This window comes from Phyllobates terribilis, unplaced genomic scaffold (assembly GCF_046119375.1).
Source record: "Phyllobates terribilis strain yellow unplaced genomic scaffold, ASM4611937v1 Scaffold_7__3_contigs__length_470593459, whole genome shotgun sequence".
NCBI classification, from domain to species: Eukaryota; Metazoa; Chordata; class Amphibia; order Anura; family Dendrobatidae; genus Phyllobates; species Phyllobates terribilis.
In genome coordinates, this window is record NW_027362767.1 from 273991672 (window position 1) to 274009224 (window position 17553).

The following is a 17553-nucleotide window of genomic DNA, read 5'->3' on the forward strand; positions in this document are numbered from 1 at the left end:
TTGTAACACACCCTCAGCTGGAAGAAGCACACGTAAGTGGTGCTGTGACTGCTGAAACTACTACTCCCATCAGACCCCGGCAATCTTGATTACTGTGCTGCTCGCTTGTATTTAGACTATCACACCCATCAGATAATAGTCTAGATGTAACGCTGCCCAGAGATGATGGAGCCTCCCAACCCTCTGCTCCCTCACAGAGCAGAAGGAACGTGGGTACCATCCAGGGAGGGGGCACTCACCTGCTTTTAGGATTTCGTCCCCCAGGGTGTCGGATCGTTTGCTCCTTATTATTTCATTGCAGGAGAATGCTGAAAAGTGAAATGAACATTGTAAGTAGAAAATACTGCGCTGGGTCTACCAGGGTAGCAGGGGCGGGGCTGCATGGACTGCAAGAGGCGTGGCTACCAGAGCAGCAGGGGTCTGGCTGCAAGGGCGTGACTACCAGGGCAGCAGGGTGGGGCTACAAGGACTGCAAGGGCATGGCTACCAGGCTGCAGGGGCGGGGCTACAAGGACTGAGGGCATGGTTACCAGGCTGCGGGGGAGGAGCTACAAGGACTGTGAGGACGGGACCAGGGCTACTAGGGACGCGAAGGCGGGACTACCAGGATTGAGGGGCTACCAGGGCTGTGGTAATGTGGTTACCAGGACTGCAAGGGTGAGGCTACAGGGGTCATGGGGTGGGACAGCCTGGATTGAGGGGCTACCAGAACTTCGAGCAATAGGCATGGCTTCCAGAATCTCAAAGAAAGTGGCCACCAGAACCATGGTGGTGGAGCTACCAGGATAGCGGGAAGTAGCCACCAGAATCATGGTGGTGGAGCTACCAGGATAGCAAGACATGGCTACCAGAGCCATGGTGGTGGAGCTACAAGGATAGCGGGACGTGGCCACCAGTACCATGGTGGTGGAGCTACCAGGATAGCGGTATCTGGCTACCAGAACCATGGTGGTGGAGCTACCAGGATAGCGGGACGTGGCTATCAGAACCATGGTGAAGGAGCTACCAGGATAGTGAGACGTGGCTACTAGAACCATGTTGGTGGCGCTACCTGGATAGCGGGACATGGCTACCAGAACCATGGTGTTGGAGCTACCAGGATAGCAGGACGTGGCTACCGGAACCATGGTGGTGGAGCTACCAGGATAGCGGGACGTGGCTACCAGAACCATGGTGATGGAGCCACCTGGATAGCGGGACGTGGCTACCAGAACCATGGTGTTGGAGCTACCAGGAAAGCGGGACATGACTACCAGAACCATGTTGAAGGAGCTACCAGGATAGTGAGACGTGGCTACCAGAACCATGGTGGTGGAGCTACCTGAATAGCGGGATGTGGCTACCAGAACCATGGTATTGGAGCTACCAGGATAGTGGGATGTGGCTACCAGAACCATGGTGTTGGAGCTGCCAGGATAGCGGGAAGTGGCTGCCGGAACCATGGTGGTGGAGCGGGACATGGCTACCAGGCCCGTAAGATGACTAGGGGCGCAGCGCGGAAACGTCCATTGCAGAGAAACCTGCAGTGACAGCTGGACTCTTGATTGGCTGCTTTGCTGATGGCAGCACTTTTTTCCCCCTAATGTCTGCACACAGAACAACCCCGAACACAAAAGGACAAAACACTCAAGCGGTAACTATTATAACTTGCCTGTAACCATGGGAAATGGTTGTAAAAGCATCGGCACCCCTGGGGGGAAATCTATCTGTTCCTTGGGTAACAAAACCTTAGCCCCAGGGTAAATGTATACACGCCCCGAGTACAAGTCTCCCACCCCTCAGGCAGTATCAGTACCCTGGTAACCCCTTACTACCATGCACAGAGTGAGGCCTACAGACTGTACTTCCCTCAGGGAACACATTACGCTACTGTACTGGTGTTCCATAATATGCAACTACAATCCCCAGCATCTGCCACCTATCGTCTGTGATGCCCGGATGTTGGCGTTCGTGATGAAGGTCAGTCCGGCCATTTCGAACACATCCTTGTTATCCTTCCCGGCTCCGGCGCCGCAGCCCAGATCGCTCTCCTCAATCCTCCTGAGAACCTGAGAACGACATCCAGAGGCTGAGCCCGCACAGCTCAAGGACTTCCCACAGCTGAGATCTTGTTACAATGTGACAGTACAGACAATTCGCCAGGATTTGAGGCCGTTAACCACACAGAGGATTGTCTGACCGAATACTTTGTTACAGAACCTCAGCTGTGAGAAGGGTTAGGGTCTGTACAAAGGAAAGACCAACATTCCCAGATCCTGGACGGCAGCTCTTACTCTGTCCATGGGTCTCTGCGTCTTCTTGGTGACATCATAGACAGAGATGTCTATAGCGGACAAAGCAATGATGGATCTGGGCTGCGCCTGGACGGTCAGAGGCACCGAGGCCTTGGGCTGAAACACTCTTTTCCTGGTTGACAGCTGCACCTGAAAAAGAGAAAGACCCCAGATCAGCACCACACGGCGCCCCCTGAACGCTGGAGACTCTCCTCTGACCACAGCACAGCTGCCCCGGACACTTGGGACTCTCTTCTGACAGCAGCACAGCGCCCCCCCAGACTCTCCACTGACCACAGCACAGTGTCCCACGGACACTAGGGACTCTCCTCTCACCGCAGTACAGCGCCACCCAGACTCTTCTCTGACCGCAGCAGAGCGCCCCACGGACACTCGGGACTCTCCTCTGACCGCAGCACAGCACCCCCCGGACACTCGGGACTCTCTTCTGACCGCAGCACAGCACCCCCCGGACACTCGGGACTCTCCTCTGACCGCAGCACAGCACCCCCCCGGACACTCGGGACTCTCCTCTGACTGCAGCACAGTGCCCCCCGGACACTAGGGACTCTGCTCTCACTGCAGCATAGTGCCCCCCAGACTCTCCTCTGACCGCAGCACAGAGCCCCACAGACACTCGGGACTCTCCTCTCACCGTAGCACAGCGCTCCACGGACACTCGGGACTCTCCTCTCACAGCAGTAGAGTGCCCCCCCCGCACACTTCTGACTCTCCTGTGACCGCAGCACAGCACACCACGGACACTGGGGACTCTCCTCTGACCACAGCACAGCAACGCACGGACACTCAGGACTTTCCTCTGACCGCTGTGCATATGCTTTGTGGCCCCAGAGCTGGTTACAATGGGGGCCTCATTCTCTGGCTCTCGGCCTTCTCTCACCTCCAGATTATTGATGCATTTTTCTCTCACATCCACCCAGATGGAATCAGCCACGACCTCGGCGGTGGAGTCTCCGGTGATGATGTAATAAACCAGGAGGCGGATGGAGGGCACCATGGCCGCCGTTATCTGGATGTTCAGGTTCTGGGAGGTTGAGTCGTGGACCCTCTGCACCGTATCATATGTCACAATCTTCCCCTTAGAGATTACCTGGGGAGAAACCAGATAAAGAACGTGCAAGACTCCCAAATAAAGAATAGCGTCTCAGTGCACAATAACATCCACCTCCAGTGCAGCACAGTCCCGGGCCCCCAGCGCGGCACAGTCCTGGGCCCGCCCCCTTGCGAGGCACAGTCCTGGGCCCCCAACACAGCACAGTCCCGGGCCCTTCCAGCACAGTACAGTCCTGGGCCCCCCCAGCAAGGCACAGTCCCAGACCTTCCCCTGCGAGACACAGTCCCAGGCCCCCAACAAGCGCAGTCCCAGGCCCCCAACACAGCACAGTCCATGGCCCCACAACACTCACCAGGTAGCTGTAATGGGTCAGTTTGGCCATGTAGGGGCTTTTGGGCACCACCTGGACATTGAGGTAGCCCCCAACGTGCAGCACTTCGCTCTCCCGCGCCCAGTTGATGTAAAGGTAGCTCTTAGTCGGTGACTTGTAGGCTGTCGCTGTGTACGTGGCACTCGCCTGATTTTCATCTCGCAGGTTCTTGTCGGCTGTCTTTATCTAATAGAGACATAAATCCGGTGTAACAATCACTCCTGTAATCGGCAGCAATGCCTGTGCCCGAGGGCGACTCACCGTAAAATCCAGGGTGGTGACATCGGCCGGGATGTTCACCACAAACTCAGCAATCCCTTTACCGTCAGTAAGCTGGACATGTGAGTTGTGAGAACCCAAGGGGCTGACTTCTCCGCCATCCTGAACCATCTCTCCAGTCAGCGACAGTCGGATCCTGGGCACCGCCTTGTCCAACGTGTCCTTCACCTGAACCTACAACAATCATGTGACGTTATCAGTTACGTACAATGCAGGGGCAGCGTCGTGGGAGAGGCAATACTGGGGACAGCGGAACCGTAGGGGGTGATAGCCTGTGCTGCAGAAGGGGTGGCACTGTGGGGGGTTATAACCAGTGCTGTAGAGGGGTCGGCTGTTACCGGTGTGTCAGATGTGACAGTCAGTCACCCTGCAGTTGGTTGCAGGAGATCTCTTTGTTTGGCATTACAGACACCTTCTTAGAAGCTTTCTCACTCTAGGACCCAGCGGCTACCTCCCTCCTGCTCTAATTAACACCTTAGCCTGGGTGTTTAAATACTTTCAGTTTGCTAAAGGGCGGTGGCGATATTCAAATGACCCCTTGTGAAGGCTTGGAGCTGTTGCAGTCTGGATACTTCCTCTTTGATGCTAAGAGGCCGTGTGTAATCTCTCTGAAGTCGGCTCAAGCTAAGTTACTTCCTCCGTGTCTGTCTCCCCTTGCTGTCTTTAGTTGTTAGTGGGGACTGACTAGCGCTCATCCCCCCTTCCCTAGCCAGGGCCTAGCTCTAGGGAGATACAGGGTTTTAGGTTCCTGATCGGTGATTGGTGAGAAACCAATATGGGGACGGTAGGGAAAACAGGGTGATATTAGATCAGTCTAGGAAGTCTCCACCCCCTCTTTCCCTAGTGTCTGGGCTCCCTTCCCCTCATCCCTTCATATTGCACTTTGTCTTTCCTACACTGTGCGTGACAGCGGCACTGTGGGGGGTCATAACCAGTGCTGTAGAGGAGGCGGCACTGTCGGGGGTAACAGCCTGCGCTGTACAAGGGTGGCATTGTGGCGGGTGACAGGCTGCACTGTAGAGGGGTTGGCACTGTAGGGGGTGACAGCCTGTGCTGCACAGGGGGCAGCACTGTGGGTGGTAATGGCCTGTGCTGTAGAGTAGGCGGCACTATAGTGGTGATCCTAGCAACATCTATCAGTAGTGCAGCCTCAGGCTGTGGCCTGCACCTTCTGACTGTCCACAGATTTCTGCTCTGGAAGTGAACACTGTGGGTCTCCTGGGGCAGTGTAGTAGAAGGCAGTAAAACATCAGAAGAACTCTTACAGGATGTGCCATTAGTAGGGAAAGACTGCAATGTGCTGGCCAGGCGAAATCAAGCGGAACCAAGTTGTGCTAGAAGATTTGAAGGGTGAGTAAATTCAGATATCGGACTTGATCAGGTGACCTACAGGAAGGATTTCCTGGATATAAAAGCCCTGCGCACCAAACCGCAGGCAGATTTGGCGCCAAGCTGCAAAGCAGACGTGCTTTAGAGGTGCCGCAGAGCCCAGCGTGACAGGTCTCAGCCGGAGGCTTGCGTCACCTAAGTGCTGGACCCGTCACAGAAGTGCCCCGAGTTCTGTGCATGTTGGGCAGAGCCAAGACCCGCGCTCTGCACTGATTAAGTTCCCAGGATCTGACGTCGCCTGTCAAGAGCCGAGGCCTGGACCCCCTTGCCCCAATCTTGAGAGATTACCGTCAACGGTCAAGCCGAGAAAAGCTGAGAGAAGACTGCGACAAGAGAGGCACGCCTGCAGTAGCGGAGGAACAGCGCGAGTGAGCAGGACCGTCACTTCCAAATTTCACCTACGGTACCAGGGACAGTTGGGATTAGGACTGTTGGTTGGGATGGGGCCAGTTGGTGCATGGGAGGCTAAACGGGATCTGATTGACTATATCTGGAAGAGACTTGCGGCCTAGCGGGAAGAACCAGTGACACCCGCTAGGGCCATATAGATATAAAGAGAACTCACGTGGTGACTCCCACAGCTGGGTGTAACGCATTACAGAAAAAAACTTTATTGTTACTTGCTGAACGATTCCTTTTGTCAATTCAAGTTACTGTTGATTTCCATTGTTACTAACCCCTTTTAAAATAGTTGTTATACATATAAAGTGGTTATATCAACCCCTGACTGTTCACGCCTCGTGGTCTCTGTGTGTTGTTTTCCGGCACCTGTATTACAGCAGTACTCAGAGTGCTCACCTTCACATAGTACGGCAGCGTGGGCTTCACATACAACGGCGTCCCAATCAGTTTCAGGGTGTACGGAGTGATGACGTACCTGACGTCTGCGTTTTCGCTTTCTTCTGACTGTGACCCTGAGAATGAGAAGATGACACAGATGTAATCGCCTGTGAGACCACCCTGTAAATCTCCGCCCCGAGCACAGACACCTGTCACATGATGTCCCTTTTATATTGTCTGGGAGGAGCTTAGTTGTCCCTCGCCATCTGCCAGAACCTCTCAGCAATGGTCTTACGGCTCCCAGCGACGCGCCGTTATGTGCTATTACCTGCTGTCTCCTCCACGGAGGTCGTTATATACAGGTAGGATCCGTCCAGCTCCTCCAGCTGTGAAAACCCGAGCTCGTCCACCGCCCGCCGACTGTTGAAGTGGAACACGGCTTCTCCACCACTCATCTGCAGGAGGAAGTGAAAACCTCCTGAACTGTGCACACAAATGAAGGGGTGGTCCCTACGCTGATAGCGACCCCTCTTACCGTCAGCACATCGATGGATTTCGTCATCATCCTTCTCTCGCCACCCTCTATGATTCCGTAGCGGATGAAGACTTTCGCCTGCTCCAGCTTCTTCCCGTAGTAATAACTGTGAACCAAGAATCAGGAAATCTTCTGCTATTCATTTGTGTCAAAATCTCTGCTCGCTGTCAGTGAATGAAAATATTCTTGTGTATCTATAGAGGTGGACCATATTCTGCTCTCAGCTGAAGGTCTGTTACAATTTATCCAACCTGGACTCCAGTTGGAAACACTGTAACATACACGCAGGAACCTTGCACATCTAGACACCCACAGACTCTCTGATTCTATTCTACAACTGACATCCATATCTTCACTCCACGACACAGACAGCGCCACTGCTTTCTACAATGCCACTCGCGCATCAGCTATTGATTCGGTCGCTCCTCTTGTGTATGACAGAGTGTGACGAATCAATGGACAACCGTGGCACAATAGCCTCACTAAAAAGCTTTGGCAAGCTTCCAGGGTTGCAGAGCGGCGCTGGAAGAAAACACATTCGCAAGATGACTTCACTGCATTCAAAAACAAGCAACACTCGCATTCAATTCAGCCCTCTACTCCGTTAAACAGGCCTACTTCACAACCCATATCTTTGTTATCCTACAACCCCAAACAACTATTTAGCACTTTTAACTCCCTCCTCTGCCCTCCACTGCCCCCTCCGACCTCCATCATCACTGCTGAGGACTTTGCCACACACTTCAAAAACAAGATTGACCAAACATGTCAAGCCTTCATTGTCCAACGACCACAACCCCTTTGTTTTCCAAACCATTGTCCTTCCCCCATAACCTCCCTCTCCAACATCACTGAAGGAGAGCTTACTCACCTCCTCTCCAAATCACACCTCACCACTTGTGCACTCGACCCCATCCCACCTCCTCCCCAACCTCACCCCCACACTAATCCCATCCCTAACCCATCTCTTCAACCTATCACTAACTTCTGGTACCTTCCCCTCTGCCTTCAAACATGCCACAATCACGCCCATCCTCCAAAAGCCATCCCTCAACTCAACCGCTTTGTCCAACTACTACCCCATATCGCTGCTCCCATTCGCCTCCAAACTCCTTGAGCAACATGTTCACGCGGAACTTTCCTCTCACCTCTCATCTAACTCTCTCTTCGACAACCAATAATCTGGCTTCCGTCCCTACCATTCCACCGAAAATGCCCTTACCAAAATTACTAATGACCTACTTACAGCCCAAGCTAACAGACAATTCTCCATACTCCTCCTTCTAGACCTGTCCTTTACCTTCGACACAGTTGAACACTGCCTCCTACAACAGATTCTCTCTTCCTTTGGCGTCAAAGACCTTGCCCTATCCTGGATGTTCTCATACCTTTCCAACTGCACATTTAGCGTCTCCCACTCCCACACTACCTCCTCTACCCGACCTCTCTCTGTTGGTGTCCCTCAAGGCTCCATCCTAGGACCCCTACTCTTCTCCATCTATACCCTTGGCCTGGGACAGCTCATAAAGTCCCATGGTTTCCAGTACCACCTGTACGCCGATGACACCCAGATCTATCTCTCTGGTCCAGACGTCTCCTCTCTGCTGTCCAGAATCCCAGCGTGTCTATCATCCATATCCTCCTTCTTTTCCTCTCGCTTCCTCAAACTTAATGTGGACAAATCTGAACTCATCATCTTTCCTCCATCTCGCGTATCCTCCCCAACTGATCTATCTATCACAATAAATGACATCACTCTTTCCCCTGTACCAGAAATTCGCTGCCTCTGCGTAACCCTTGACTCTGCTCTGTCCTTCAAACCAAACATCCAAGCCCTCACCACCTCCTGTCGCATCCAGCTCAAAAATATTTCCAGAATCCGTCCTTTCCTCAATCCTCAATCTACTAAACTGCTTGTGCATGCCCTCATCATCTCCCGCCTCGACTACTGCAACATCCTCCTCTGAGGCCTACCTGCTAACACTCTTGCACCTCTCCAGTCTGTCCTTAACTCTGCCGCCCGACTAGTTCATCTCTCTTCTCGCTACTCTTCTGCTACCCCCCTCTGCAAATCTCTTAACTGGCTCCCAATTGCCCAGCATATCTAGTTCAAACTACTAACACTGACCTACAAAGCCATCCATTACCTTTCTCCTCCATACATCTCTGAACTAATCTCCCGATATATTCCCTCACGTACTCTCCGGTCCTCCCAAGACCACCTCCTCTCCTCCACACTTATTAGTTCCTCACCCAATCGCATCCAAGACTTCTCCCGAATATCCCCCATCCTCTGGAATTCTGTGCCTCAACACGTTCGATTACCCGCCACATTCAGATCCTTAAGACGGAACCTGAAAACCCATCTCTTCAAGAAAGCTTACAACCTGCAATGACCACGCTGCCTCCTCCTCAACACCACTGGAGCTGCCGCCTTGCCAACACCAGACCTGCGCCCCACCACCACCAGAGCTCAGCAACCCCCCAACCCATTGTCTCCTCCTTCCCCATCATCCTGTAGAATGTAAGCCCGCAAGGGCAGGGTCCTCTTCCCACTGTACCAGTCTATCATTGTTTATTTGTTACTGTAAGTGATATCTGTATTTTGTATGTAACCCCTTCTCATGTACAGCACCATGGAATCAATGGTGCTATATAAATAAATAATAATAATAACAATGACATACTCTCAGGGCATATACAGTATAGGGAGATTTTCTCAAATAATATCTGTGGCCACCAGGTGGAGCTCTCTGCACATAAATGTATATACAGCCACCACTAGCGGGAGTGCCCTGCACATGGATGTAGATACAGCCACCACTAGGGGGAGCTCCCTACCCAGGGATGCATATACAGCCACCACTAGGGGGAACTCCCTCCCCATGGGTGTATATACAGCCACCACTAGGGGGAGCTCCCTGCCCATGGATGTATATACAGCCACCACTAGGAGGAGCTCCCTGCACATGGATGTATCTACAGCCACCACTAGGGGGAGCTCCCTGCCCATGGATGTATATACAGCCACCACTAGGAGGAGCTCCCTGTACATGGAGTCCTATGGTAGGAGCCTCGCCTAATGGTGGCAACCAGCAGTACAAGGTCATCAATAATCTCTATGGCTGTATATAGTAGAGCTGAGGGTTTGGAGCCCTGTAACAAGAAAACACCACTCAGACTCTGGGTCTGTACAGAATGACATTAAGGTGAACTTTCCTCCCCAAGAACCACTATATTAATGCCATTTACCACCCATGCGCTAGTACGCCTATTATAATCTGCGCCTGCTTGCCTTGTAGTCGGGGGTCACTTACTTTGCTTTCACTGTAATCGTGAATTCGTCAAACGTGTCATACGATATGAAGTTCTGTGTCGGCACGATGGTGACAAAGAACCTCGGCAGCACTGAAACATAGAAATCGTGGTGATTCATTGCTGGCCGCGCACATCGTATGCAATGAGAAATGATAAATACCGTATTCCTTCACGTCAAACGCCGCAGTTGTAGATGTCGTGTAATCTGCGCCGTACGTGGCTTCAATCTTCCACGTCCCAAATCTGAAGACAACAACTGAGAATTATGCTCAGGAATTAGAAACTCAAAGAAACATGTAAAGTGCCAGTCCATCACCATTTCAGTGTCCAGCTTGCTACCAGTGAATAGGAGCATTATTTACATCCTGAGGCTGAAAGTACAGAGCTAGTCCAGTTTACACAGCTGCATGGTTGCCACAGCAAAGAGTAGGATACCATTCACTGATAACAAGCAGAGATTTTGAGAAACTTTAGGCTGCGCCGGCCCTTTAAGGGTCTGATTGTGAAATCAAGATGGCAGCAATCAGAAATCTCCGTCCTCTGATTCAGCGGCGGATGGAGACGGTGAACCACATACTTGGGGTTGGCAGGGATTTTGAAGTCAGGGAAGGAGATGATGCCGGTGAGATCCTGCTGTGTTATCACGTCCACCTTCACCTCATCCGGATCCTTCATAGAAAACAGAAGAACAATTCTAGGGTCAGCGACCAAACCAGAACACCCCCAAACTGAGCTCACCCGGGTCCCTGTGGTCTTATAGTACATCAGGTCTTAACCTCCAGAGCTGCAGTCACTATTCTGCTGTTATATCATGCCTTATCCTCCAGTCACCTCCAGAGCTGCAGTCACTATTCTGCTGTTATATCATGCCTTATCCTCCAGTCACCTCCAGAGCTGCAGTCACTATTCTGCTGTTATATCATGCCTTATCCTCCAGTCACCTCCAGAGCTGCAATCACTATTGAATTAGAGGTATTGACCAGGGTGAGTCAGATCCATTAGCCCCATCTGCATCATGGACAAACCCTTCAAGCTTGGCGCCTCGGCCAGCCTTGCTGACATTGCGCTCACTGGGGCAGAGTTTGACGGTGACTATTACTGACCTTGAAGGTGACAGTAACCGCTCTGCGTGCCGGTCTCAGTTCTTCATCCATGGAGTAGATCCGAATCTTCACTGTGGAGAGAATGAGATGAGATGAGGAGCAGAACGCGAGCGGATGATCACGTGTAGTCAGGGGGGACAACTTTACCGGACTGGTCGGGGGTGTAGACCGGCTTATCGCTCTGGATGAACAGGAAACCGTTGTGATGTGAGATGGGAACTCGCTCCCCCTTGGTGAATGAATTGGTCTGAGCCTGCAAATACACGAACTGTGCAGCGACGTCCTTCCGCGGGAAATCCATGGGACGTATCTATGGGAAGAGTCACCAGAGTCGTGATCGCTGTGCGGCCGCCAAGCTTATATACTGATGCAGAATGCGAATGTGAGCTTAAATACTGATGCAGAATGCGAATGCGAGCTTAAATACTGATGCAGAATGCGAATGTGAGCTTATATACTGATGCAGAATGCGAATGCGAGCTTACAAGTGCTTCTTGCTATATTAAAAGTTAATTTATTTCAGTTCTTTAATACAAAAAGTGAAACTCATATATTATATAGAGTCATTACAAACAGAGTGATCTATTTCAAGTGTTTATTTCTGTAAATGTTGATGATTATGGCTTACAGCCAATGAAAACACAAAAGTTATTATCTCAGTAAATTAGAATAATTAACAAAAAACACCTGCAAAGGCTTCCAATTTGTTTAAAAAGGTCCGTTAGTCTGTTTCAGTAGGCTCCACAATCATGGAGAAGACTGCTGACTTGACAGAGGCAGTCATTGACACACTCCACAAGGAGAGTAAGTCACAAAAGGTCATTGCTAAAGAAGCTGGCTGTTCACAGAGTTCTGTGTCCAAAGCATATTAATGGAAAGTTGAGTGGAAGGAAAAAGTGTGGTAGAAAAAGGTGCACAAGCAACCGGGATAACCGCTGCCTTGAAAGGATTGTTAAGAAAAGGCCATTCAAACATTTGGGGGAGATTCACAAGGAGTGGACTGCTGCTGGAGTCATTGCTTCAAGAGCCACCACACACAGACGTATCCAGGACATGGGCTACAAGTGTCACATTCCTTGTGTCAAGCCACTCATGACCAATAGACAACGCCAGAAGTGTCTTACCTGGGCCAAGGAGAAAAAGACCTGGACTGTTACTCAGTGGTCCAAGGAGTTGTTTTCAGATGAAAGTAAATTTAGTTTTTCATTTGGAAATCAAGGTCCCAGAGTCTGGAGGAAGAGTGGAGAGGCCACAATCCAAGCTGCTTGAGGTCTAGTGTGAAGTTTCCACAATCAGTGATGGTTTGGGGAGCCATGTCATCTGCTGGTGTAGGTCCACTGTGTTTTATCAAGACCAAAGTCAGTGCAGCCGTCCACCAGGAAATTTTAGAGCGCTTCATGCTTCCCTCTGCCGACAAGCTTTTTGGAGATGGAAATGTCATTCTCCAGCAGGACTTGGCCCCTGTCCACACTGCCAAAAGTACCAATACCTGGTTTACACACAACAGTATCACTGTGCTTGATTGGCAGCAAACTCGCCTGACCTTAACCCATAGAGAATCTATTATAGAGAATCTATGGGGTATTATCAAGAGGAAGATGAGACCCCAGACCCAACAATGCAGACGAGCTGAAGGCTGCTATCAAAGCAACCTGGGCTTCCATAACCCCTCAGCAGTGCCACAGGCTGATCGCCTCCATGTCACGCCGCATTGATGCAGTAATTGATGCAAAAGGAGCCCCGACCAAGTATTGAGGGCATTTACTGAACATACATTTCAGTAGGCTAACATTTCGGATTTTAAAAACATTTGTTAACAGCTGTTGTTATAAAGTATTCTAATTTACTGAGATAATGACTTTTGTGTTTCCATTGGCTGTAAGCCATAATCATCAACATTAACAGAAATAAACACATGAAATAGATCACTCTGTGTGTAATGACTCTATATAATATATGAATTTCACTTTTTGTATTGAAGAACTGAAATAAATTAACTTTTTGATGATATTCTAATTTAGTGAGAAGCACCTGTATATGCTGATGCAGAATGCGAATGTGAGCTTATATACTGATGAAGAAAAGTAATGTGGGATATCGCAATTGCGGGGCGCAGGCGAGGGACCGGGACAACCACAAGCAGTCATTGATGCTGAGGGGAGGCGACAGGCACGCAAATGAAGATCGGAGGCCGAATTTCCTTCCAGGAACCGCACGCCCCAGAGCATGGAAGAACGCAAGATTAAAAGATGATTTCTGAAGAACAAGACCGCAGATATGAGGCATACAGGTGTGACTATTTTAAGCATTCTGGAAGCTGTATGCCCATATTAATAGCTTAGGTACGTCTAAGGGGGTGACAGATTAATTTAATAATAAATAATTAAAAACCATTAAGAATTAATCAATAAATAAGTAATTAATTTATATGACGTTTAAAAAGAACCAAGTCCATGCAGCATTAGCTGGGCAGCTATACCAGCTAACAAATATCGTCCGCGGATTGTCCGGAGTGCGCAGGAGAAGGGCCTTATAAACCTGTGATCTTCCCGCACTTTTGAGCCCGGGTCCAAACAAATCAAAGGTTTCTTCCCACTCAAACCAACAGCCGCATCTTCCCACATTTTTTCCTGGCAATTATTGATGATGTCAAGCACCATTCTAATTTTATCATCAAAAAATAAGTAGTAGGGGGTGGCAATAGAGAGGAGAAAAGGCGGTTACAAAAACCATAACAGACATTAATACTATAATGAATGGACCTATGTCCCATGTGTCCCTCAAGCTAAGGACTTCAGGGGGCCTTGACAATAGCCAACAACCGGCTCACCTGTTCACCTGTGCTCAGCACCTCCCCCGCGCTCACCTGTGCTCAGCCCCTCCTCTGCGTTCACCTGTGCTCAGCCCCTCCCCCGCGCTCACCTGTGCTCAGCCCCTTCCCCGCGCTCACCTGTGCTCAGCCCCTCCCCCGCGCTCACTTGTGCTCAGCCCCTCCCCAGCGCTCACCTGTGCTCAGCCCCTCCCCTGCGCTCACTTGTGCTCAGCCCCTCCCTCCATGCTCACGTGTGCTCAGCACTTAACCCGCACTCATCTGTGATTCGCTCTTCCCCTGTACTCAGCCCCTCCCCCACTCTCCTCCCCCTTGCGCAGCCCTTCCACACACTGATCTGTGCTCTTTCTCTCCCCTGTGCTCAGCTCCTACCCCGCGCTCATCTGTGCTCCTCCCCTCCCCTGTGCTCAGCCCCTCCCTCCCCATGCTACCTGTGTGCAGCCCCTCTCCCTCTCCTCCCCCGCGCTCAGCCCTTCCACACACTCATCTGTGCTCTTTCCCTCCCCTGTGCTCAGCTCCTACCCCGCGCTCATCTGTGCACAGACCCTCCCTCCCCATGCTACCTGTGTGCAGCCCCTCCACCACTCTCCTTCCCCATGCTCAGCTCCTCCCCACGCTCATAAGTGTCCTCACCCTTACCTCACACTCACCTGTGCTCAGCCCCTCCCTCCCCATGCTACCTGTGTGCAGCCCCTCTCCCTCTCCTCCCCCGCGCTCAGCCCTTCCACACACTCATCTGTGCTCTTTCCCTCCCCTGTGCTCAGCTCCTACCCCGCGCTCATCTGTGCACAGACCCTCCCTCCCCATGCTACCTGTGTGCAGCCCCTCCACCACTCTCCTTCCCCATGCTCAGCTCCTCCCCACGCTCATAAGTGTCCTCACCCTTACCTCACACTCACCTGTGCTCAGCCCCTCCCTCCCCATGCTACCTGTGTGCAGCCCCTCTCCCTCTCCTCCCCCGCGCTCAGCCCTTCCACACACTCATCTGTGCTCTTTCCCTCCCCTGTGCTCAGCTCCTACCCCGCGCTCATCTGTGCACAGACCCTCCCTCCCCATGCTACCTGTGTGCAGCCCCTCCACCACTCTCCTTCCCCATGCTCAGCCCCTCCCCACGCTCATAAGTGTCCTCACCCTTACCTCACACTCACCTGTGCCCAGTCCCTCCCGCATTCTCTGCCCCTCCCCGCGCTCACCTGCAGGGTCACCCATCCCTGATAGTTGTTGGCACTGTTCAGCTCCAGGAGCTCGCTGGACAATGTTTTCTTTTTATCGGGGAAAGTAAGTAACGAGATTGTGATGGGGACATTCTCCTTGTATCCGAAGGCCTGGACCAGCACCGTCTCCTGTGCGCCGACCCGCCACACCCGGGGACCCATCACCAGATACCTGCAAGACACCACAAAAGGCAAACACTGATACACTGTAACAATCCTTTAGCTGTGAAGAATCTGATCGATACTCAAAGCCATGAGAAGCCTGGTCCGGATGTCTGATGATCCTTTGCTTAATCCAATCTAAACACGTTGCGTTTTGGCTGCATTTTTTATGCAAATTTATGTAAATTAAAAGCTGCTTTTACAGTGCCAGTAAGAGCTATGAGATTTCAGAAGTCTCATGCACATACATTGTTTTTGTCTGACAGAATTGGAAAACTGCTGCGTTTTCGAAAACTGCAAAATGTCACTTCATTCAGCGGTTTTAAGTGTTTTTTCACCCATAGAAAACAATGAGTACGTGGAAAAACGCAGCAAAAACACAGGTATCAGGTTTTGCTGCGTTTTTAGTAAAAAAAAACATGTACATCAGTATATGAAACACATTTATTTTTGTGATTTTGCCAAGTTTAAACCATAATGTCTTGGTATGAGAATGACAGGATTAATACAATTTAATTAAATTAGTGATGTGTTCAAAATTAAACATTGGCCGGCCAAGGTGTGAAACTGAGCAATGAATGAGCAACTTAATGGCCGACCAACGTGAGAAAGTAAACAGTGTCCTACAAACTCAATTCTTTGACAATGTCTGACCAATTCACCTCCCCCCGCTGTTACATTAGTAATGTGTATTTTTTCCCGAACATATGTCTTGTATTGGTGACCCGTGTTCATGCTTCTGTGATGGAAGCAAGGCTGAACTTTGGGATCCTGAAAAACACAGCAAAAAAACAAAGCAAAATATACAGCAAAAAACACAGCAAAACCTGCATTTTGTAAGCAGCTTCTTTACTGCAGAAAAAAGAACAGCAAAAACGCAACGTGTGAACATAGCCTTAGCATATAATCAGAAGTGACCAGTGCAGGATCACAGATGTTTGTGCAATCTCATCGATCCAATTGCTGATCAGATACTGACTGATTGTACAATCCTTATCTGATCAGACTCTGTCCCTGTCTGAATACCCCCCTCCACCTCCTGGTGGTCATCTGTGGTACTAAGCTAATGCTAGCAGAGGGGGTCGCATACAGGATCCCGGGCAGGGAGCATATTCCTCCACACCATCCACACCATCCACGGCACTGACACTTTGTAACAGAACAGAGATCTGTGCTGCTGCTGTGGTTAGTTCCCAGAGAATTGGCTACACCGATACACTGTAACAAAACTCCAACTCCAAGAGATTAAGGTCTGGACAGGTATCCCGCCTCTGGACCCAAACAAGAACATTGCTACTTACCGACAGCAAGCAGAGATCCTGAAGATGGTGAAAATAAGATTAACAAAGACTACAGAGAGTATCTGAAATCTCTGAGATTGACATAGGACTGCAGGTTTCTGTGACTCACGTCTGCTCCTGGCTGAGGCCACGTCCATACAGAGTGAGGAGTATGGCTATGTACAGGAGAATCATGATAGCCGGTCACTGGGCTGCAGGGATGTGATCGCTGGAGGGTCTGCCGCCTCTGGACTGCTTACTGCACACTGCGGGACTTTGCCCTGGATCTCAGTAGGTCTCTGCCTAGGTCACATGACTGGTCAGAGTTGTCAGTGACGGGAAAGGGACTGATCAGTGATGAAATGGGCCTGACACAGTGTAACGAGTGCACAGTGCTACTAGGGTACACATCAGTATCACTGTTTGAGAACAGAGACACAAGGGTTAAAAAGTGTCCTCCACAGTGCCCCATGATAACAGCGACACCCACAGTGCCCCATTATAATAGTGACCCCCACAGTGCCCCCATAATAACAGTGATATCCAGTGTCTCCATAATAACCGTGACGTCCACAGTGCCTCTATAACAGCGACATCCACAATTCCCCCATAATAAGTGGCATACACAGTGCCCTCATAATAGCAGCAACATCCACAGTGCCCCCATAATAGCAGTGTTATCCATAGTGCCCCCATAATAAGCGTCATCCACAGTGCCCCCCAAAAAGTGTCATCCACAGTGCCCCCATTATAACAGTGATATCCACAATGCCCTCATAATAACAGCGATATCCACAGTGCCCTCATAATAACAGCGATATCCACAGAGCCCCCATAATAACAGTGATATCCACAGTGCCCCCATAATAACAGTGATATCCACAGAGCCCCCATAATAACAGTGATATCCACAGTGCCCCCATAATAACAGTGATATCCACAGTG

The 17553-nt window shown here is 50.6% G+C and overlaps 1 protein-coding gene across 1 annotated transcript in view; it reads right to left on the reverse strand.

The window, feature by feature from the left end:
• Window positions 1–16897, reverse strand: part of LOC141154618 (complement C5-like) — a 154816-nt gene extending 137919 nt beyond the window's left edge. The window contains exons 1-16 of the mRNA XM_073640814.1: window positions 16739–16897; window positions 15146–15338; window positions 11270–11432; window positions 11123–11193; window positions 10597–10688; window positions 10180–10262; window positions 10019–10109; window positions 6702–6807; window positions 6495–6621; window positions 6185–6300; window positions 3980–4171; window positions 3701–3904; window positions 3175–3384; window positions 2274–2423; window positions 1919–2048; window positions 240–308 (exon numbers count right to left, since the gene is read on the reverse strand). Of these exons, the coding sequence (XP_073496915.1) occupies window positions 240–308; window positions 1919–2048; window positions 2274–2423; window positions 3175–3384; window positions 3701–3904; window positions 3980–4171; window positions 6185–6300; window positions 6495–6621; window positions 6702–6807; window positions 10019–10109; window positions 10180–10262; window positions 10597–10688; window positions 11123–11193; window positions 11270–11432; window positions 15146–15338; window positions 16739–16803 (2062 nt within the window). The 5' untranslated portion in view covers window positions 16804–16897. The remainder of the gene's footprint in view (window positions 1–239; window positions 309–1918; window positions 2049–2273; window positions 2424–3174; window positions 3385–3700; window positions 3905–3979; window positions 4172–6184; window positions 6301–6494; window positions 6622–6701; window positions 6808–10018; window positions 10110–10179; window positions 10263–10596; window positions 10689–11122; window positions 11194–11269; window positions 11433–15145; window positions 15339–16738) is intronic.
• Between the last annotated feature and the right edge of the window lie 656 nt (window positions 16898–17553).